At 48.4% G+C, this 22,456-nt stretch overlaps 10 protein-coding genes across 10 annotated transcripts; 7 read left to right on the top strand and 3 right to left on the bottom strand. All coding sequences in view use genetic code 12, as the record gives it.

Moving 5' to 3' along the window:
- Window positions 1–1,768: 1,768 nt before the first annotated feature.
- LODBEIA_P47010 (uncharacterized protein) lies at window positions 1,769–3,367 on the top strand (the record flags this gene model as incomplete). The annotated part of the gene is made up of 1 exon (XM_066974952.1): window positions 1,769–3,367. The coding sequence occupies one exon, from the start codon at window positions 1,769–1,771 to the stop codon at window positions 3,365–3,367; it is 1,599 nt and encodes a 532-aa protein (XP_066831639.1).
- A 114-nt stretch (window positions 3,368–3,481) lies between these two features.
- On the bottom strand, window positions 3,482–5,347 carry LODBEIA_P47020 (uncharacterized protein; the record flags this gene model as incomplete). The annotated part of the gene is made up of 1 exon (XM_066974953.1): window positions 3,482–5,347. The coding sequence occupies one exon, from the start codon at window positions 5,345–5,347 to the stop codon at window positions 3,482–3,484; it is 1,866 nt and encodes a 621-aa protein (XP_066831640.1).
- Window positions 5,348–5,627: 280 nt separating this feature from the next.
- On the bottom strand, window positions 5,628–8,120 carry LODBEIA_P47030 (uncharacterized protein; the record flags this gene model as incomplete). Its single annotated transcript, XM_066974954.1, has 1 exon — window positions 5,628–8,120. The coding sequence occupies one exon, from the start codon at window positions 8,118–8,120 to the stop codon at window positions 5,628–5,630; it is 2,493 nt and encodes an 830-aa protein (XP_066831641.1).
- A 991-nt stretch (window positions 8,121–9,111) lies between these two features.
- LODBEIA_P47040 (uncharacterized protein) lies at window positions 9,112–12,843 on the top strand (the record flags this gene model as incomplete). The annotated part of the gene is made up of 1 exon (XM_066974955.1): window positions 9,112–12,843. One exon carries the CDS (start codon window positions 9,112–9,114, stop codon window positions 12,841–12,843), a length of 3,732 nt encoding a protein of 1,243 aa, XP_066831642.1.
- Window positions 12,844–14,062: 1,219 nt separating this feature from the next.
- LODBEIA_P47050 (uncharacterized protein) lies at window positions 14,063–14,974 on the top strand (the record flags this gene model as incomplete). Its single annotated transcript, XM_066974956.1, has 1 exon — window positions 14,063–14,974. One exon carries the CDS (start codon window positions 14,063–14,065, stop codon window positions 14,972–14,974), a length of 912 nt encoding a protein of 303 aa, XP_066831643.1.
- Window positions 14,975–15,447: 473 nt separating this feature from the next.
- LODBEIA_P47060 (uncharacterized protein) lies at window positions 15,448–17,130 on the top strand (the record flags this gene model as incomplete). Its single annotated transcript, XM_066974957.1, has 1 exon — window positions 15,448–17,130. One exon carries the CDS (start codon window positions 15,448–15,450, stop codon window positions 17,128–17,130), a length of 1,683 nt encoding a protein of 560 aa, XP_066831644.1.
- A 219-nt stretch (window positions 17,131–17,349) lies between these two features.
- Window positions 17,350–19,191, top strand: LODBEIA_P47070 (uncharacterized protein; the record flags this gene model as incomplete). The annotated part of the gene is made up of 1 exon (XM_066974958.1): window positions 17,350–19,191. The coding sequence occupies one exon, from the start codon at window positions 17,350–17,352 to the stop codon at window positions 19,189–19,191; it is 1,842 nt and encodes a 613-aa protein (XP_066831645.1).
- Window positions 19,192–19,637: 446 nt separating this feature from the next.
- On the top strand, window positions 19,638–20,336 carry LODBEIA_P47080 (uncharacterized protein; the record flags this gene model as incomplete). Its single annotated transcript, XM_066974959.1, has 1 exon — window positions 19,638–20,336. One exon carries the CDS (start codon window positions 19,638–19,640, stop codon window positions 20,334–20,336), a length of 699 nt encoding a protein of 232 aa, XP_066831646.1.
- A 32-nt stretch (window positions 20,337–20,368) lies between these two features.
- On the bottom strand, window positions 20,369–20,971 carry LODBEIA_P47090 (uncharacterized protein; the record flags this gene model as incomplete). Its single annotated transcript, XM_066974960.1, has 1 exon — window positions 20,369–20,971. The coding sequence occupies one exon, from the start codon at window positions 20,969–20,971 to the stop codon at window positions 20,369–20,371; it is 603 nt and encodes a 200-aa protein (XP_066831647.1).
- A 464-nt stretch (window positions 20,972–21,435) lies between these two features.
- On the top strand, window positions 21,436–21,786 carry LODBEIA_P47100 (mitochondrial 37S ribosomal protein bS6m; the record flags this gene model as incomplete). Its single annotated transcript, XM_066974962.1, has 1 exon — window positions 21,436–21,786. One exon carries the CDS (start codon window positions 21,436–21,438, stop codon window positions 21,784–21,786), a length of 351 nt encoding a protein of 116 aa, XP_066831648.1.
- Between the last annotated feature and the right edge of the window lie 670 nt (window positions 21,787–22,456).

Here is a 22,456-nt window from a genome sequence, read left to right on the forward strand (position 1 = left end):
TAACCACGCGCCAGTAGCAGTTATGACACTACACCAGAGTTTAGATTGCGCCATTGGCTTAGGGGTTCATCGCCCTGGGTTTTGGCTCTACACCTCTATGTCAAGACGGCGCGGTAGTTAGAAGTAAAAGAGGGGGTGACATTTACGAGTTAATTACGTGTTGGTTTCTGAACTATTGCTTAAGATGCGCTATTTGTTGTTGAGACGGCGGTGTGGAAGCGTTTCACCAACCAAACTCATTTCTCCCGGTTATTGATTATCCGCAGTCGAACCGCTTCTCGTTGAATAAGACAGCAAGCAACGTCTAGAAAGATTGCCTTTGCGAGCGATAAGCGAGATGTCGCCGTTGGTGGTGGTGGGGGTGTAAGGCCAGAGAGAGATGGATTATTATTACGCGCAAGGCAGTGGCGGGAACACTTTCTGTGTATAGGGAATAATAGAACAGAGAAGGTAGTGGTTAAACCCGTGCCAGAGCGACTTCTGATTGGATCGATAGATGGAAACAACACCCACTGCACGCTGTATAGGGGAAAGGCAACAAGTGTTGATGCGAGATTGCTCCCTGTTTTCCCAATTAGGCACTCGAGGGTTTCACACAAGTCTCTCAAGTTTCTGAGACCCGAGACCGGATCAATCGATGGAGGACCTGGATCTATTTGTTCAATAGGACTTGCTGAAAGGACTTGTCTTACATTCGTGAAGGACTTTCGATTGCGTTTCACTGGCGCCTATGAGTTTCTCCTTTCACATACTAAAGTGCGCCATTTCTACTTCCCCTGCAGCACGTTGTAAATGGAAGAAAAAAAAAACACTTGTGTAGCATCAACAGGTTCTGATTGGTACCGAGGTAGCATGTGCTCCGGCCACCTCCGCCCTTAGATCCTACCCCTGTCTCTTACCTATAGACTGCAAAGGCTATGAGGAAGGGCGGGAAAGCACCACCTGGGGGGACCCAGCTACAGGGAAGTGGAAACAGCCCATGCTAACAGACTCGGTAGGCCTCGCACTGGTATAATGTGGCATCTGATTGAGAAAATAGGAGTCGCTCTTGGAAGCTGAATTTGACCCCCGGACACGACCTTCTCTTCCCCCCCCCCCCCAATCTCAGTTTTGAAAATTTCGTAGTAATTTATTTCACACAATCAATCGATACGATCCTCCTGATGCAACAGGAATATTGGATATTTTAATATAATCCAAGCACCATCCCCTGCATCTTCCCTCCCACCCTTTAGTTTTTCAGTTTATCCTCTTTATATACACCCAGTGCTGCCACGACCAACACTTTTTTCAACCTAGGGCTATCGCGTCACGTTTGTAACACCCTGGAACCCACAAACACTCCATAGTCCAGAACACATATTCATATCCACACGCTCACTAGAAACAAGTATTTCACTATCACTTGTTCCCTACTCCCACAGATTACTTTTGATTATCAACTTTTGTTCCATACACCCACAGAAAAAAGAATCGCTATTGATATGAACTGCTAAATCAGGTCTTGCAAAGTTACACTGTTTACACCGTCCGTATCATTTGATGACATTTTACTCCTATACGACTTTTTATATCTAGAACTTGTCTTTATCTACTTTCATATACTCAGCAGGGAGAAACTGTACATTATCAGGTTCAATTTTTATTTTATTTTTTGTTTTTTTTTTTTTTCATATATCAAATCATAGATCCATTTCAATTTTGTTTCAGATACTATTGGTTACAGTTTTGCAATCTACCAGACAAGTTATAGCAAGAGTGGTCAAATATGGCATTAACTGAAAGACGTCCGTTGGAGTTACACGGGATGGCCAGTGCTGCCTCGCCCACGTTCAACCCAAACACTTTGGGTGTCGCTAAAAAGAACAGAACCAAGAGCTTGCCCTTGCATCCGACGGAAAAAGTTGCATTAGAGAGGGCAAAGAACCAAGACAACGGTGACGACGATGCCATCGGTGCGAGCTCGGAGGAAGAGAGCCAGGACTCGGATGAGGAGGAAGAGGAAGACGAACACGAGGCAGAGAGTGAGCCCGGTCGAAATTACTCGATTAGCGGGGACTTGGCCAAGATGGATATCGGCAAGGAACAGCAATCTTCTAGAAGCACTAGCCCCGAGTCCGTTTTGGAAACGCAACCAGACTCGACTAGAGAGTCGACTCCGCCTACTTCAACATCGAGTCCTCCCTCATCCAACGACTCGTCAGTTGCAACCGCAGCTGCAAAGAAGATCAAAAAGCCAAAGCCAATTTCTAGAGCACCCATTGCCACTGGCATCTCAACGGCTATCCCCGTTACCGGTGAAAAGCCAGAGCCTATACAAGAAGGCGACGCTTCCTTGGAAGACGATGTCCTCTTTAACATCTTTCTCATTCTTTTCAAAGAGGATCCAGAAGGGCAAGGTTTAACCGTGAAACAGGTCTGCGACATCTTGCGCGAAAAGAAACCCGAAATGGCTAGTCTTTCAACAAAGACCTCCAATTTGGTCAGCGCCAAGCTCAACGCGTACATCAAGAGAATCGAAAAGGGCGACACTAGTTTAAAGTATGCCATTTCCAGAGACTGGGCCGACGCGTCGCCAAAGAGAATGGTTTATGTCTACCGTGGGATCCTTGCGTCCGGGTTCGAACACGTTGCCAAGACCCTATTAGCGGAGGTTAAAAAGGGGGAGCAGCACAGTCAAGAGTACAAAGATGAAGACGTGTCGGAGGAAACAGCAACACCCACAACCACAACCACGGCCTCCACTCCCAACAGGCAACCTCAAGATCCCGCAGCTGAAGACGAGTCGCTACTTACCGCCAAACAGGCCAGCTTGGCTAAACCAAGAAGACAAACAATGTTTGACTTGGGCATCACCAGACACTCCTTTTTCGAGTCCAGTTCCTCTGCGTTTGAAAAGCACCACTTGAATGTGCCCTACTCGTCAGCACCAGTCACTGCCGCCTTGAATCGCACTGCCACCACCACTACAACCACAGGGGAAGACGACTTCACCGGCTCGGACCATGAAATGGACGAGTTTGACCTTGTCTTTGATGACGAATCAGACAGGGATGACGATGACGACGAGACCATCGAAACTGTGCGCAAAAACGGGAAGCGGTCCAAGTCAATGTCCTACTTGTTGGTTAAAAAGCCCAAGTTTGTCACTGCTGCTGCTGCTGCTCCGCGCGCATCTCGTGCTCCAAGCATGCACAGTGCCAACGCCGCGGCTGCTGCGGCTGAGTTGCATGCCGCGGCATTGCGTGCCGGTAACCACGGCCACGAGGCAAACAACCACAAATGGTTAAACGTCATCCGTTCCGGGTTTTTATCTCTCGACATTGGTGCTCCTGAAGATACCGACATTGACTCATTCTTTGCTTAAACATTTCAGTTTTCAAGTTTTTTTGCGCAAAATTGTTAGAAAAGAAGAAAAAAATATATTGTATAGTTATAACGTATAATGACTTTTTATTGTTTGTACTGGAAAGGGCAGAAGTTATGTCATGTAGTACTTTGGGCCGTCGCCGCCTTCAGGCACGGTCCAGTTGATATCCTGAGAGGGGACCTTGATGTCGCAAGTTTTGCAGTGGATGCAGTTTTGCGAGTTGATTTTGAACTCGACTCCCAAGCGGTTGGAGTCGCTTTCCACATACTCGTAGACTCCAGCTGGGCAGAACCGTTGCTCCACACCTTGGTAACGGGGCCAGCTGAGCTCGGCGTGTTTGTGCAAGTCCTGGTCTGGAACGCGAAGATGGCAGGGCTCGTCCTCGCCGTGATAGGTGCCTGTGCGGTCCACCGAGGTCAAGATATCGAAAGTTAGCTCATTGTCTGGTTTCGGATAGTCGATGGGCTTGAAGTTTTGTGCGGGCTGGGTTGCCTCGGCGTCGGTGTGGGTATACTGGAGCGTCCAAGGTTCGTGTCCCTGTGTTAGCATTGTCGACAACCCGGAATGGGCCAATCCGCCTAATGTGCCCAAGGGCGAGTTGAAGCTGGGGCGGACGTTGCGGACGGCGTGCAACTCTTTATAGGCCCACGACTCCTTGAATGCGGTTTCGTATTCCTTGAGAGTGACAGGGCGCTGGCTTATGTCCAACTCGAATTGCTCCTCGTCGCCATCATGTGGCACGTCCCTGAGTTTGTGGTAGATAGACTCAGCAGCAACTATTCCCGATTTGATCGCGGTGTGGGTGCCCTTTATCTTTGGCACATTGAGGAACCCCGCTGAACACCCGACGAGGATGCCGCCGGGGAAGTACAACTGCGGGATGCTTTGGTACCCGCCTTCGTTTAGTGCCCTCGCCGCGTAGGAAATGCACTTGCCTCCGCGCAAAGTGTCTGCATAAAACGGGTGGGTTTTCATTTTTTGAAATTCTTGGTAGGGGGAGATGTACGGGTTTGCGTAGTCGAGGCCAATGACGAGCCCCACAGCTACAAGACCGTCGCCAAAGTGGTAGATGAATCCACCCCCATACGCGGCCGAGTCGCGAGTCAACGGATACCCCAACGAGTGCCCCACGTAGCCCAGCTGGAATTTGGACGCGTCAACTTCCCAAACCTCCTTGAGCCCTAAACCGTATGTTTGTGGGGCTGAATCGTGACGAAGTTGGAAGTTGTTGATTATTTGTTTTGACAATGACCCGTGGCACCCTTCCGCAAACACGGTGACTCGTGCGTTGAACTCCATTCCCTTTTCAAAAGTCTCCCTTGGCGCGCCGTTCTTGTCCAACCCCATGTCCTGCGTCGCTACACCCAACACCACATCCTTTGCTTCGTTGTATATGACGTCGCTCACACTGATGCCCGGGTATAGCTCCACGCCCAACTCTTCAGCTTGCTCGCTGAGATACTTCACCACCGTGTTGAGACTAACAATAAAGTTTTTGTCCTTGTTTGCCAACTGCGGAGGTTCAGGCAAGGGCCACGCCGAGTTGCGCGTCAAGTACATCATGTGGTCCGACGTGACTTTGGTCACCATATCCGCCGGCAATGGAACATCGTCACCACCGTCGTCTTTGGTTGGAAATAGTTCGCGGAGCGCTTGCGGCTCAATCACGGCTCCACTCACAATGTGGCTTCCGAAATCAGCCGCTTTCTCCAAGACGATGACTCGCATTTCGCCAGCGCCATGTTCATGGTCTAGCTGCTTTAGCTTTATTGCTGTGGCTAGCCCCGAGGGACCGCCACCGACTATGCACACTTCTACTTGATCCTTGGCTCGTGGCTGATTTAGAATTGCCTGCTGTTCAGTTGTTAGATTCCGAGTGAATGCCCTGGGGAGGGACCTGACCGCCGGTGAGTACGGTCTTCTCGTTGAAGTTGCTCTTAGACGTTTGCATGTCTGGCGTATTAGACTGGGTATCATTGCGTGTGGGGTGTATGCTTGGGGTTTTGGTTCAGCCTTGTACTGGCATATCTGGTGGCTCAATATAGAACTCGAGTTTTTCCAGACTGGTAGCCGTTTTTTTGATCTCATCTCCTGAAGCACTGCATGCAGCGCTGGTCAAATCAAATGAGTCAAATTACTCATAGCCAAAATGGGGTCAGAACTTGTAGAGGATTTGCTTATCATCATGACATTATTAGCCGCGGCTAGCCGCGGGTCGCGGGAGACGTCTGTTCTACTTACTACCACCATATACACTCTAGGACACCCAAATGGTTAGTGCACGAGAAGCGTCCAACTCGTCCATAGCAAGGTTCCAGTCATCGTTTGAGTCCATCACCACGAAATCACCATCTTCGTCTTTATACCGTAGCTTGTTGATCACAAGATGGTCTCTCACGAGCCCACTCGCCGATATCCTCAGGGCTATCTTCAGGTGCAAATCGGCAAATTGGATCTGCGAGCTCACCATTAAACAATCTGCAAGCTCGGCGTTGTTAAAGATTAAGCGTATGCTGACATCCGGCGACGGCAACGTTGGCGCCAATGACACGGGTGTAGTGCTGGAGCTGTTGTTGTAGGATGTTGAGGACGATGTAGATAGACGGGAAAACTCGCCTGATTTTGATCTGTTGCCGTTGCGCATCATCATCATCATCGATTGCGTTGAAGACGAAGAGTGGTGTCGAGTTTCGTTGAACGAGTTGCGCTGCTGGTCACCGGTCAAGGCCTTTGGCGACTCGCCGCCCATGTACTCATAGATGGATGAGTCGTTGGTGTTTGCAGACAGCTGCGAGTCACGTAGTTTACGTGAAATGTGGTTGTTCATCTCACTTGTTTTCAACGATCGTAGGCATTGTTCCCATTGCGCGCGTGCCTCTTCTGACCGGTACTTTAGTGTAAACGAACCGCTTTCCTTCTTGCCAGACCATGCAATCACCAATGTGTACCCATTACTGGAGTGCGGGCTGATGTTGTATATCTCCGAAATGTAGACCCTACCCCGGAGTTCCAACGGTGTGCGATCGTTTTTCCCGTTCAACGATTCAAGCAAGTTTGCCGTTGATTGTGACACTGTCGAGCTCGATTTCTTTCTGCTTCCAAACTTGTTCTTTTTGTCTGGTTTCTCCTTCTCCGTGCCCACTTCCTTGAAAAAGAAGATGATTTTTTCAAAGAGGTAGGCCACGTACTCCTTTTCATTTTCTGCGTCTTTGACTCTGACTATCCCATGATGGAGGAGCTCGCCTTGGTCGCGTAGATTGAATCCTTTCCAGTTATTGACTCTTTCCATCAACTTGCGGAGCACTTCCACATTTTCTGCTCTTCGCTGTGCTTCGTTGACTTGGTTGGCCACCTCCTTCATTGCCGATCTTGCCACGTGCAATTCAGAAGCCTGGGAGTCTGCCGGCTCTCCATTGGACAGTTCGGGTGTGGTTGTTTTGATCAACTCTTTTAAAAGCAATGGATACTTGCACAATCTCTGTATCGGTTTCAAGATGTACGATTGAAGTTCAAACCCAGGGTCAATCAAGCTTGAGGATCTCTTTAAATTTGCATTTTCCTTGTTGATCAAGTCAATTGCCGTAAGCTGTCCAATTGTCCACGGCACGTAGGCTCTGAATGGACCAAGACTTGCGTGGATAAAGACCGAGCCGATTCTTTGGTACTTGACCGGTACATTTATATTGCATTCGAGTCCATTGAGAAATCTTCTTTGGAAGTCGATTATATCGTTCAAGTTGGGGAACAATGTGTGAATTTGCTCCAGCGAGAGCAAGTCCGCTTCGGACAACTGGTTTCTGTAGCTCAACAACAACTCCAAATCTTGCACGTATTTCCTTTCGGTTTCAATGATTTCTCGAAACACTTTGGACCGCTCGTCGGCAATCTGCACATCCAACTTGATGTCGTCTTGCTCCTTTTGTCCGAGTGTTGTTGGCTGCAGGCCGCTATCCAATAGTTTATTGACAAACGAAATGATCTTGAGCAAGTCCTGGGTGCTATCGGAAAACACATTTGATATGGTGAACAACTCGTCTTCTTCAAAAGCAAAGAGCGTTTTCACCGCAACAATGAAATCGTAAACCGACTTTTTGCAAATTCGTAAGTCGTCCGAGCTAACGACAACCAACTGGTTGTCTGTGGAACCCGAGACATGGTTATATATAAGGCACAAGGGAGCACCTTGTTGGAACAACTTCCACAATTGCGTTGCCGGGTCAACACTGATATTCGCGGGTAGCACACCCGCGGTGAATGTTAGCAAGCTTTCATGGATATTTGCAACACCATAGCTATGGCTCGAGCTGCGAGTATTACCGGTGCCGTTACTAGCAGACCTGCTCTGTTGTTGAAGCAAATTGCCACTGCCCATGGAATTCGATGACTGCATGGAAAACCGGTCCAAGCTGGCCACGTTGCCTTCCTGGGCCAAGCTTAGCGACTGCTGATCACACAACTTTTCCGCATTGTTGAATGCGAGGTTCATAAACGGCGTTATTCCCTTGATTGCCAGTAATCTCCGCTTCAAGGCCTCGCATTTGTAGTACAAGTGGTCCTTATAATTGCTAGGTTTGTTGAAATTGTTGATGTTTAACGGACCCGACAGGTTGGTTCTCATGGCCGTGGACTGCAACAAGGGTCCGTTTGTATTAGCCGTGGTGCTTGTGGACGAGGTGGACGAGCTAACCACTGATAAGTTTGAGTTTGTTGAAAATGACCGAAATGGCTGAGGAGGCGTGCGCGAGTCCATTATAGTCGGCAAATAAACTGTGGTTGAACAAGCTAAAGGGGAGACAGAACGAATGAAGAATGTTTGAAGGAATGAATGCTGTGTCAGCCTTGTACTGCCAAATGGATTGAGTGGTTGGTTGTTGATGGAATGTCGTGAAATCTTTTTGGTTGTGGTTTTCTCACTCTCGCCTTTACCTTGGAGTACTCAAAAAACCAATCAAGTATATTAACAGTTGCAACACTAGAGGTGATGAAATGTGAAATGGATGATGATCGGTGAACTCTCGAAGGTGATAGGTGTGTCTGCTACAGCTGGTATGAAAACGAAACAAAATCATCAGCTTGAAGAGACAGCCGCCAAACTCAAATCGTAAAAAGAGTAGAATTTCACCCACCTGGGAGTCTAGTCCGCATGTAGCTTTGCAAGATGCTACACCAACACTTATTCACAAGCGTGGGGAAGCGGAAGGGTAAGAGCAGTACTTATTGCTACTAGGAAACTTGTTCGCATGGAGTAGACCCAGTTGTTTGGCTCTTGCAGTTGATTGTCAAACGCAAGAATTGGTGTAAACCGCGACTTCTACTTACGCTGGCTTCATAAAAAATGTTTACAGCTACTACCCACACCTAGGTAGAATTTCCCCCGGGTCAACATCTGTAAACACGTCTTCGCGTCCTCTCCTTCCTGGTAACCCCGACCTGCTAAAGGGGTGGTCTCTAAGCTATGTCCTGCTAACACGGTTTCAAGTGCCAGTTTCGTCTACAACTTAATTCTGACGTGGCACGCGTCGCGTGGGTGTATCTGGAGGACCTTTGGCGAGCGAAAAAGAGAGTCTGCTGTGGTAACATTTTGAGAACCAAACAGGTTGGTTATTTCCACACCAAAAGAACCAACGTCTATTCGCTCTTTTCTTCATCTCCACAGATTACCCTCGTTATAGTAACCGCCGGTGCTGGGTTTATGACGCTGTAGCTGAACCACGCTTGTTAGACCTTCCAAACCCGTCGAGATGACACATCAGACTGCTTTCCATAGGATCCTATCACGTTCAAAAGGCACTTTCCACGGCTCAAGCTTTTTGGTTTCAACAGACTCCATCAGCTGGATCCACGTTGAGTCCATCTTTATCACCGCGATTGGACAATTGTACTCCACTGACCAGCACGGCAACGATTACTTGCTCCTCCGCGCGCTCCAGTCCTGCTCCATACAAATTATACCGAATGTGCAAAGCTTGCAGTTGCAGCAACTGCAGCAGACCCAGCCACAGCTGCTACACCAACTACACACATCGTCAACTTCCACCTCGTCCGTTTCCACTGCGTCGTCAATCCTACCGACTCGAAAGAACAAAAACAAAAAGAATGGCGGCGACACCAGCACGCCCGAGGAAGACCCGCCCACGGTATTCATCAAAACATTTGCCAACGACAAGTTGTACGTCAAAATCGCGTCAAAGACAAACTTTGGCAACTTGATAGGCACCTTGATTGCCTGGCAGAACTTGAAGCCGGAGGGCTTGGCCAAGAAATGGTATAGCGAAAACAAGCAGGTTGTTCCACCGTCCAAATCTAGTGCCACTCCTTATGAATTGCTAGTATGCCGGTTCAAATTATACGGTCCGTTGCCATACAAGTCAAAGAACTTGAACATCATCCTGGGGCCGAGAGGGCCAATCTACCAACCCAAGATTGACTCAAACTTCAATAGCAGTTTTGATGACTCCGTACTGAACCACGCAAGTGAAAACAACTACTACATCAACGAAGGATGGTTTTACACAATGGGCGCATTGAACTCAAATGGGATATTGAACTTTATAAGCGAGCTAGACGGCACTTTGCTATACTCAATCGATGTAAAGTCGTTATACTCAACTGAGATCCGCGAGATCCACAACTCCATCTTCAACAGCTCCAACGTGTTGTTCTTGGGCCAGTTGAAAGAACTCCGGCTAAATAATACTATCCGTACCACTAGCACTCTAACAGCGGACCAGTTGTTGTTGACCCCGTTTTTATCGCGCGATGGCAAGTGCATTGCCAGTAACCAAAGAGTGTACATTGAGTTTCCCTTGCATATAGATCTCGAAGATTGGTTTGTGGGGCTTAACTATTTTGCCAAGAGAGAGTACATTGGATCATTCAACAGCGAGTCCAAACCGGTCACCACCGCAAATTTGCACCGCACACCAACGGTTTCAGACTTTTCACGCGATCACTTTCGAGTGTCGAAAAACATTTCCGTTGACATCATTGAAGCCAAGTTTGAAACAAGCAGCGTCGATGCGGCAAAGGGGGGCAAGATCTACGCGGAAATCAGAATGTGGGGCTACCCTTGGTCACGGACGGCAATTGTGAATCACACAGTCAACCCGTTCTGGAAAGAGGAGTTTCTGACAAACTTGCCGATATCCACGCAAATGATCCACATTTTGATCAAAACATGCAGCAACCCAAACAATGGACATTCTCCGTCGGATAAGATCATTGGCACTATTTACGTGACGCCCGATATCTTGACAAAGCAAATCAGCACTAGCTCCACCATCATGACCAGCACCAATTCGCCCTCCACCGGAATCAAAGTCAAGTCCATTCCAATCTCGACAAGCTTTAATAGCAACCGCAGTCTCGATATCGTCAGATTGACGATATACGACCCATGCAACATCCCCATTGGCAAACTCTTGCTCCAAGTCCACCTCAAGGAGTTCCACATCCCAAGCAGTCTCCATTTCAAAAGCTTGGAGTTTTTGCTCAAGAACGGACCAATCGATGAACTCGTTCATTTTTTTAATGAAAACGTTGCCGCATCTGAATTTGAGCGCGTCAGTGTCATTTTGCTCGACATTTTCCAGTGCTTGAACCAAGAGGAAAAGTTTTTTAAGGTGTTGATGGAGATATCACTTGCAACACTTGGGGATAAACTCACCAATGGTTCCAAGAACACGTCCCAGAGCAATGTGTTCAACACGCTTTTCCGAGGGTCGTCCATTTTCTCCAAGGCGTTGGAGAGGTACAACATCAGAATCGGACAGGAGTATTTGGAAAAAGTGTTTGGGGACTTCTTTGCAAAGATCAATCGCGAGAAAAAGAATTGTGAAGTGGATCCGCGGTATGTAAGGTTGCAAGAGAAAGCGGCGCGACATGGTTACCCGGAAGGAGACGTGCCTGATCTGCTTGGTGGTAGCAGTGATGAGGAAGACGATTCGGAGGAAGAAGATAGCAATGAGAGGGACGAAAGGGTCAAGCAGATGGTGGAGAATAACTTCCAAAACTTGTACGCCTATGCCGAAGAGCTCTGGCACAAGATCTACATCACATCCAACGACATCCCCCAGCAGATCAAGACGCAATTGAAAAACTTTCGAACCAAGGTGGAGTTGTTTTGCGCGGCAGACGACAATGTCACCAGCTTAAACTGTGTTAGCGCGTTTATTTTCCTCCGTTTCTTCTGCCCGGCAATACTCAACCCGAAACTATTCTATTTAACCAAGAACCACCAGACGGGGGTCACCCAACGCACCTTGACATTGATTGCTAAAGTGTTGTTGAACTTGGCCAACAGACAGGAGTTTAGTCCGCATAAGGAACCGCATCTCGTCAAGATGAATGCATTTTTAAGAGAGCACCAGTCTGAAGTCTACGAGTACTTTGATAGGATAACGGGACGCAAAAACGATTTCAATGAAAAGATTCTTGATCTCAGTCATGAGGTCAAGAGGTTCGACTTGGGGTTGGATGAGACATCGCACGAGTTGCCCACGACGCCGTACCTCATTGACAAGTATTTGCGAATGACAGAGTTGGTGCACATGTTGGACTTCAACACCATTGCAGCGCACAAGATGAATAGTCAACCGAGCTCGCCAATGGCAAGTCCACAACGAAACGTGGGTGCAGCCTCTAAGCCCGGCTCGGCGCAGCCGCTGCCCTTGATTCGCGATAACGCTAGCGACAGTGACCACTCGATAAACCTTGAAGGGATAAACATGGATGGAGATCTCAGCGATGACGCCGTGCAGGAGAAGCTTTACCAAATCGGCTCGCTCGAGTTTGAAAAGCTGGAGTTTTTGAATCTACATGGTGGGAACGAGACTGAAGGGTTTAGCAAATCGCTATACAACGGCAACGAGGAGATTTTTTCGTTTATCAACTCAAAGGTTTCGCTAAAGGATATCCAGATCCAAAGCACAAGGATTATGAACAAGATCCATAAGTTGGAGAGTTACCTCGAGGGGTGTGAGTACCCATCAAACTATCTATCTGTGAAGGAAAACGACTATGTATTGTGGCGTGGGTTCACTAACGACGTATTGAGCAGGGCCTGGTTGGACGTGTCACGAAACATGATCATCTCCTCGGATCTAAACTTACATTGTGCTAGTGGGGGGATCGTCGGGGTTAGCAATGGTGGTGGAAGTGGAGGAGGTGTTGGCGGTGGCAGCAGCATTGGCGCTGGTGTTGGTAATCTTGGCTCCAGTTACAAATCTATAGTCGACGACAACGCGTTGGCGTCGTTGAAGTTGAAGTTTTACGGCGATGTCCATCCTCAGCATAGATCAACATCGTCGATATCTACATTAACAATAGACCGAAATGGGGCTGCACTGCAAAGCGACGATATGGGAAGCGTAAGAGGAGGGAGCAGCGGCAGTATCATGAGTGGACAAAACGGAGGCAGAGTCAAGAGTTCACTTCGCAAATGGCTTTCACGCAAATCAAGCAGCGCAAGTTGACTGATAACGAGGGGCTGTTAGAGTTGTAGTGTTATTTTGTAATAATATGTTTTATGATCACGGGACTGATGAACCGAAGCAGTTGGTAGCGGAGTAGTAACTGCTCAGCTCAGTAGTGTACTTTTCGCACCGTTTTGCAGAAACTAACCACGTTGTCGTCTTTTGTCGCTTTTGGCTGCGGCTAATTAACCGACAAAGGAAGTTTCGACAAGTGGTTAAAGCCGATGGGAGGTGTTTGACGTAACCGGGTTGCACTAAATACATGCTACTGACAGATTGTCAAAGAGCAGGAACAATAGAGCAGCACAGCAATACAGATATCTTCAGGATCACTCGGGGACCACGCTACCTTGCTTAGCCAAATAGGGGCCGGAGATGTTGTTTGGAAGAAACCCTATCCTCAGACCAAGCGAGCGGAACCATGGACCGTGTAGAGATCATGGCAATGTAGTCCAGCCCCAACCCACGCTTTTCCAAACGCTCTTATCACCCAGTTTCAAGCACGAGATGGCGTGGGTGGCGGTGCAAGCAGCTTTTGCAAGAGACACGTGTGTGTTTGATAATGCATCCGAAGCCTCCATACGATTGCTACCCACGTCAGCAATGCGAAACAACGACCATCACGTGACCTACAGAAAAATCTATTTTTGTTGAGTTTCGCTTGGTGTGTGGGCGGGCTGGGCGCGTAGTGGCGGTCTATAACAACATGGTTGCCAACGATGAGAGACCCAAGGCATCAAGTCTGGCCAGGGTGTAGCATTTGGATTCGAGTGACTCCCTATGTGGTGTTTCGTTTTTACGAGATGGACGCTCGGTTTGCCTCTTCTAGGCTGGGCTCCCCCATCGGCTCCAACTCGCTGGTGTTTTCAACAATCCGCTGGCGCAGGGAAAAAAAAAAATGTTTCTTTCTTTTTTGTTGTTGTTGTAGTTTTCATATAAAACATCTCTGTATTCTCAACACTCTCTTTTATTCCCACCACTGCTATAGATAGAGACACACATCCCACGGCACCACCGCATTCTTTGCATCTCATCTGTGTTCAAGATCTCCAGAGCCACACGGGAGAGATCTTCATCGGACATACAGTCACGGGATACCCTACCATTTTAGGCACTTTGGTCTACTTTTTTTTTTTTTCTTTGTTACTGATTTGTTTTCAAATTTCAAACCCCACCATCAACAGCAACCCACTTTGAGTCACACTAGCTTGTTTTAAAGATGACAGCGGATAACATGAGCCAGGTTTCAGAAGATGTCTTGTTGGAGTCGTACCCGCAAATCACCGCACCTAGTGAGTTGACCGGCTTCACTTCCAACTTAACAGAGGAGCAAGTCGAGGCGGTGATTCAAATGCGCAAGGACTTGGTCGAGTTGGGGTACGCGCAGAGATTAGACGACGCCAGTTTATTGCGCTTTCTCAGAGCTAGGAAGTTCGACTTGGCCTTGGCGAAGGAGATGTTTATCGAGTGTGAAAAGTGGAGAGACGAGTTTGGCACCAACACCATCATGAAGGACTTCAAGTACGAAGAGAAACCCATTGTTGCCAAGATGTACCCCACTTACTACCACAAGACAGACAAGGACGGCCGCCCTGTTTACTATGAAGAGTTGGGCAAAGTCGACTTGAACAAGATGCTCAAGATCACCACCCAGGAAAGAATGCTCAAGAACTTGGTTTGGGAGTACGAGGCCATGGTCAAGTACCGTTTGCCCGCGTGTTCCAGAGAAGCCGGACACTTGGTGGAGACCTCGTGCACGATATTGGACTTGAAAGGGATATCGATATCCACCGCATACAACGTCATTGGCTACGTAAGGGAGGCCTCGAAAATCGGCCAGGACTACTACCCGGAGAGGATGGGTAAGTTTTATTTAATCAATGCCCCCTTTGGCTTTTCCACTGCATTCAAACTATTCAAGCCGTTCTTGGACCCAGTCACCGTGTCAAAGATCCACATTTACGGCTACTCCTATACCAAGCAGTTGTTGAGACAGATTCCTCCGCAGAACTTGCCCCAAAAGTACGGCGGCATGGATCCTGCCACCGACGATGAGTTGTTGTTGGGCGATGTGGGTCCATGGAGAGATCCCAAATACATTGGACCTGAAGGCGAGGCACCAATGGCATAAAAAAGAGAAAAGAAAAAAAACATACGTCGAGAGACAAATCACTCACGACCTCTGCAACGAGGTCTTGTCGGTTGAGTCGATCATGAAACAGGGATACCAGATTATATACATACAGTTTTGTACTTTACTTCAGGGCTTTTTCAATTGATAGGCAAAGTTATCTTATAGAGAGATGATTCGTAGTGTACTCTCGTGTCTTGCTTACAGTTGCTTTCATTCGGATTTGTATACGAGTTTCCACTTTTGGATCTTTTCCGTGTTGAGAGCGCGCCGCGCACACTTCCGAAATGGGGCCCCTGGCTGCAAAATATGGATTCCAGGTTCAATCCTAAACTCTTGGATAAACACACCAGGCAATAATAACTACAAATACTCTACTCAAGAACGAACCGAAAGGCAAAGCAAAAGCACAGATCTTGCATTGCCTTTTTTTTTTTTTTCTTCATTCGTGAAACAAGTCAGTGGGTTCTTCAATGGTCAACCGGGATTCGCCAAAACAGCTCCGCGAGAGCCCCGATAGCACATCCACTTCGCTTGTGTCTACGGCTCAGACTGCCACCGAGCAGACGTATACCCCGCCAACGACGTTGGATCCGCGCTTTTTCCAGCCGTTTGGTAACGGCAAGTTTGATTACCTTGAAGAGCCAGGCTACTACCTCGATGAAGCCTTGTTGCAGACGAAGTCTGAAGACGTGCAAGTGGTTCGAGAAGTGGTGGCTCATGCGTCACTGGCACCGCCAATGCGTTCCCGCTACTGGAGATTGCCATTTTGCAAACTGAACTGGCGGTTTCTTGTGGCCGTGTTGGTGGTGACTACGGTTTTCGCTGCCGCGTGCGCGTATGCTATAACGGCAAGCATCATGCTCAACAACCCCATGCGCAACGGACACCGGTTGGAAAAATTGACCAACAGAACATATACTCAGCTCAAGGCCATTCGTACCAATCTAGTCGATCCCGATAGCCCTGTGCTGCCTGCAAAATCAAGCTGGACGTTGGTGTTTTCCGACGAATTCAACGTCGAGAACCGCACTTTTGCCGAGTACGAAGACCAATTCTTCACGGCGGTGGACTTGTACTACCAAGCCACGCAGGACTTGGAGTATTACCTGCCGCTGATGGTCACCACCAGAGACGGCTGTTTGGAAATCACGTTTGACAAACACAAGGTGGGGCAGCAGCTGTACGTTTCCGGTATGGTTCAGTCGTGGAACAAGTTGTGTTTCAACAAGCAGGCGCGGGTGGAGATCCTGGTGCAGATGCCGCGCCTGGTGGAGAACGGGCTATGGCCCGCGGTGTGGTCGTTGGGCAACTTGGCGCGGCCAGGCTACCTCGCGTCATCCGACGGCGTGTGGCCCTATACGTATGACGAGTGCGACGTGGGGATCTTGCCGAACCAAAGCACCGCCAATCTGGGGATGTCCTATTTGCCGGGACAAAGGTTGAGTTCATGCACGTGTTTCGGAGAAGACCACCCTAGCTTGGGTGTGGGTCGCGGTGCGCCCGAGATTGACATTGTGGAGGGGTTGTACCATGGCAACAAGTACTGGGGGGTCCAGACTGTGCAAGTTGCGCCCTTTGACGAGTGGTGGAGACCGGATTACCGGTTCGTGGACATTGCCAATGTCAACAACACAATGGTTAGACAAGACGTTGGCACGGTGTACCAGGAGTCGATCTCGCTCGAGACCCCGGTTGAGATTGACGGGTTTATCCGGTTCGCCATGGAGTACGACACCAAAGGCGGAGGGTATGTGCGGTTCGCTATCAACGACGTGGAGACGTTTACATTAAAGGGCGAAGCGTTACATGGAAACCAGTGGATTGGCCACAGGCAAATCTCGCGCGAGCCCATGTCGCTTATCTTCAACATGGGCTTGTCGAGGGTGTGGAACCCCGCGTTGAGTCTCCGCAGGTTGGACTTGCCGGCAAAGTTCTTGGTGGATTATGTGCGAGTGTACCAGCCGCGAGACCAGGTGAGCTTGACTTGTGATCCGGAGGACTATCCTACGCTGCAGTATATCAGGGACCACATGCGCGCGTATGTGGATCTGAGTCTACACGATTGGAAAGGGGCCGGGTTTGCGTTTCCCAGAAACTCTATTGCTGATAGTTGCCCGTGTCCTGGTAGGGTGTTTTCCAGAAACTGGGAGTAAACCGGGGGGTGGGGGGGGGGACCCCTTTTGGAAAAGTGGCTGCTTGGGTGTGGTGATTGCAAAATTTGACAAGTGACACAAAATCAACTTGTTAGGTGATTCCTTTTTTTTTGCTCTGGTGGAGCCGATGTCAGGAAAAGGGTTCCGGTTTGGACATACTACTCGCAACAGATTCATTCTAACCATTTGCAAAGACAGCCACCACGCTAGGTTTCAAGAATGTACTGTCCCACGCTGGTGCTATTGGTCCTCTTGTCCGCCTGTCTCACGCCGTTATTAGCAAAGACTCACCGTTTCAACTGGAATATAGGCTATGTCGACGCTAACCCCGATGGGGTCTTTCCAAGACGAATGATTGGAATCAACGGCGAGTGGCCTAATCCGATAGTCAGAGTCAAGAGGAATGACCGGGTGGTTATAAACTTTCACAATGGACTACCTGACCGCAATTCGTCCTTGCATTTCCACGGACTTTTCATGAAAGGTCAGAATGGGCAGGATGGACCTGAAATGGTGACGCAGTGTCCCATTGGGCCTCTGGTTAACTTTACATATGACTTCACAATTGGCAACCAAACCGGCACATACTGGTACCATTCCCATAGCGGCAGCCAGTACGGCGACGGCTTGAGAGGGATGTTTGTCATCGAAAAAGACGATGAGGAGAGTGTGCCGTATGTCTATGACGAGGAAGTGGCGTTATCCGTGTCGGAGCATTACCATTTGGAGACACCCGTGATAATGAAGCTGTTCATGTCGCGGTTCAACCCCACGGGTGCCGAGCCCATTCCGCAGAATAGCTTGTTCAATGAGACAAAGAATGCCACTTGGAACGTGGTTCCGGACAGGACGTACTTGCTTCGTGTGGTCAACATGGGCTTGTTTGTGTCGCAGTATTTGTTCATTGAAGACCACGATTTGGTCATTGTGGAGGTTGATGGGGTGCCCGTGCAACCATACACGGTGGACTCGCTATACATCACTGTTGGCCAACGGTATGCTGTTCTTGTAAAGACCAAGCCGGGTGCAAACAGGAACTACCGGTTTGCCAACGTGTTGGATATGACCATGTTGGATGAGGTGCCCGAGGACTTGCAGTTGGTGTCGACAAACTATGTTGTGTACAATGACAAAGTCGACAACCCGGGACACTATCCGTACCACGATTTCGAGGAGACTGTTGGCCAACTAAAAGGGTTTAATGATTTCGAACTTGTGCCTCTCAGTGGCGAGAGGCTCTTGCCCGAGCCGGACATGACCATCCAGGTCAACTTTTCAATGGAGGTCTTGGGCGACGGTGTCACTTATGCCTTGTTCAACGGCAAGTCGTATACTCCACCAAAGGTGCCCACTTTGTACACCGTCTTGTCAAGTGGCGAGCTAGCTGCAAACCAAGAAATATACGGGACAAACACCAACGCGTATGTCTTGCACGGAGGCGAGGTGATTGAACTAGTGTTGAACAACCAGGACGACGGCAAGCACCCGTTTCACTTGCACGGACACAACTTTCAGGTTATTGCGCGTAGTGAAAATGACCCTGAAGAACCAGTGGTTTACGTTCCAGACCATAGGGGCCTGTTGCAGTTTCCCAAAGTTCCAGTCATTAGGGATACAATTGAAGTGCGTCCCAATGGATACTTCGTGCTTCGATTTGTGGCGGAGAACCCTGGGGTGTGGTTCTTCCACTGTCACGTGGACTGGCATTTGGAGCAAGGCTTGGCTTTGGTCTTGGTTGAGGATCCGCATGAGATACAGAAACTTCAGGGAAACATAAGCGATAACCACGCAAAGGCGTGCAAGGAAGTTCAGGTACCGACACAGGGTAACGCTGCCGGACACATGAGCTTCCTTGATTTAAGAGGTCAGAACTTGCAACAACCACCGTTACCAAACGGGTTCACCGGGAAGGGATATCTCGCCATGGCGGTGTGCACATCGATTGCATTGTACGGGCTAGGGTCGATTTACAATTACGGAATAGAAGACGTTTCGCAAGATAATTCTGCTGCTGTGTTTGAGACGTTGCGTGCGATACTTAATGAGCATGACGGTGAATAAACAAAGCATAGGAAGCCATGCTGGGTTAGTACATGTATGGTGCTCGCTAATGTCTTCTCTGACTCGGAATAATGAAAATTGCGCGCGCCTATCACGATGATACTTTTTGCAGTCGACAAGATTGTAAAAGACTGAAAAGTAGACCTTATCCTCTCCTTTTTTTTTTTCAAGGTGAGGGTACGTATGCGTTCAGTAAGAGCTAGGGTTTGCAAGGAGAAATGCGACGACGGCAAGATTATTGTGCACAACTATGGTGCTGGTGGGAATGGATACCAGGCCGGCTATGGCATGGCCCACCGTGCTGTGCTGCTGGCTCTTGGTGGGTATAAAGTATAGGTCTTTTTTTTTTTGAAATTTCGCAGAAAAAATGTAGCAGTTTGCCGAGATAAGGCGTAAACCCACACATCCAACACCACACCCCAGGAACAAGTTACTTCTAATACATCATGTCGCAGATCTTTGAATGGGCCTTCGGGAAGAAGCTCACTCCGCAGGAACGGCTTCGAAAGAATCAAAGAGCATTGGAAAAGACGCAGAGGGAACTCAGTCGGGAAGTGACCAAGTTGCAGCAGCAAGAAAAGAAGCTCATCAGTGAGATTAAAAAGTCGGCGAAACAGGGGCAGATTTCCAGTGCCAAGATCCAAGCAAAGGATTTGATTAGAACCAAGTCGTACATTCAAAAGTTCAACTCCATGAAGGCGCAACTACAGGCGATATCGTTGCGTGTGCAAAGTGTACGGTCCAACCAGCAGATGGCCATGTCAATGAGGGACGCTACACGCGTGTTGAGTGGTATGAACAGGTCAATGAACTTGCCTCAGCTATCGAGAATCGCGCAGGAGTTTGCCAAGGAGAACGACATGATGGACCAGAAACAGGAGTTTATGGATGACGCCATTGACGACGCCATGGCGATGGACGAGGACGAGTTGGGCGAGGAAGAGCAGATTGACGAGATCTTGGGCAAGGTGCTTGACGAGATTGGGGTTGACTTGAACCTGAACTTGAATCTAAAGGACACGCCCACGGGTGCGCCCTCACATGGAGAAGCTGTGGGTAAAGTAGCTGAGAGCGTGGGTGCCCACGGCGGTGCCGAGACCGTGGAGGACGACTTGCAAGCTAGATTGGACAGTTTAAAGAAGTAAAGTGACTACATAATGCCAACCCTTTTAAATATCTACTCAATGTATTTCTTGTTTATGAGGTACTCTATTATCTGCTCGGCAGCTTGCTCCACGGTCAAACCTGAGTGGTTTTCCACATGAATCTCTGCGTGCTCTGGCGCTTCATAAGGCGCACTTATACCAGTGAACTCCTTAATGATCCCCTCCCTGGCCTTTTTGTACAACCCCTTGGGGTCTCTTTGCTCAGCAACTTCAATTGGCACATCGACATACACCTCAACAAAGGGCAAGTTGTCCTTTTCGTGCAACTGCCTAGCTAACCGTCTATCTGCTCTGTAGGGGCTAATGAATGACGTCACGGTAACGCAGCACGAGTCGTTGAATAATTTCGCAACTTCGCTTATTCTTCTGATGTTTTCATTCCTATCGGCCTCGCTGAACCCCAAATCCTTGTTCAATCCGAATCGAACATTGTCACCGTCGAGCCTGTACGCGTTCAACCCTCTTGCTAAAATCGACTGTTCCAAAGCGCATGCTATGGTGGATTTACCACTCGCTGACAAACCAGTCAACCATACGGTTACACCTTGCTGTTTCCTCAACGCACTTCTCTCACTGTGCGTCAAGTTAGGATGCCATGTTATGTTGGAAGCCATGATAGCGATGCTGGAGTAAAAGTATACGTTGCTGGTGGAAAAATTTTGAGCTCAGTCGTTGCTAGATTTTGAAGTGCTAAGAGTGCCGAGATACCTTGTCAAGCTGGCTGCAATTTATCATTGCACGTGACTTCGACTTTGTCACTGATAATATTTTGCAGCAATCGGGTGTGAACGCGGCGGGACAGTGCGGTCTCCACATAGATGAGTTTGGGCTTGCTGATGCTGGGGAGTTCTAGATGCATGTGGACATTCACTTCATTGTTTTGCCCCCAGACCAGCACTATTAGGAGTGTATGGGATTGAGGATTGTATGGGATTGAGGAACTGTAAAGTCAAGAGTCCGTATATCTGGATGGTGTTTCATTTGGTAGCGCCATCGCAGTTGTAAATGGTGAAGGGAAAATTTTCAAACCTCGCCGATAGTCAACCAGGCTAGAACCCAGCTGACAGCGCCAAAGACAATGTACTACGAACTATTTGCTATAGCCCGTATCACGGATCCGTTGCATGTTACAAAGGAAGCCACCAAGATTGCCTCGACAGTTGGTAAGTTGATCTTGAACAACAGAGGCGTCATCAGGGACATAACGAGCTTAGGCGCAAGACCACTACCCAAGATAGTCTCCAGAGAACAAGAACGGCACTTTCAAGGATACAACTTCATCATCGGGTTTGATTCCTCGAGTAATGTGCAAGCGCAATTGTTGAGAACATTGCGAAAAGACCCGAGAATCCTAAGGGCCAGTATGAAGAAACACGACTTGACCAAGAGTTTGAATCCGGGGACATCTTTGGAACAGGCCCTTAGGTGAGGGAGCGAGTTTTGTACAGAGTGGGTGACGGTTGGCTTGAATATGGAAAAATGATGACAGTTCCATGACTTGCGTTTGTATAGCTACTCCTTACAATAGAAGCATTGAGTTGTCTAGGCAATCGACATTTTGCTTGTCGTGAAATTACCAAACGCGACACTTACTTCCTCCTTTGCTTGCCATCTCCACACTAGCATACGTTACACGGGTGACTTCAGTGCAGTTGTAAAAACAAACAAAGCAAGGGTGTGCCTTACTAGGCATAGCAGGTGCCTGTTTTCGAGGCATGCTGGTAGATGTAAGGTTTATTGTTCTTTGCTTGTGTATAATTCCAGTGTCCCGAGTTGTATGTGGATAAAACCAAAACAGATGAACTGTACACATTCTCACAGAAAAACCCTCTACAACAACCACCGTTAAAAAACCAAAAAAGAAAAAAATTCCTGGCCAAAGGTGGAACAGCGTTTATTTAGAAGAGGGAGAGGTTATCCACGATCTTGGGTCTATACTTTCTCTTTCAGAGCCAACTTGGTTTATTCAAGGGGGTAGAAATTTATTTTCACTGGCTGTTTGTTTTCAAATACCCTTGGCGGCACTACAACTGACAGTAGAACCTGAAGATATTGCCACGGCGTGCATGGTCTAAGAGGCAGTAGCGAGAGAACCAGAC

Source organism: Lodderomyces beijingensis, assembly GCF_963989305.1.
Source record: "Lodderomyces beijingensis strain CBS 14171 genome assembly, chromosome: 5".
In the NCBI taxonomy this organism is placed as follows: Eukaryota; Fungi; Ascomycota; class Pichiomycetes; order Serinales; family Debaryomycetaceae; genus Lodderomyces; species Lodderomyces beijingensis.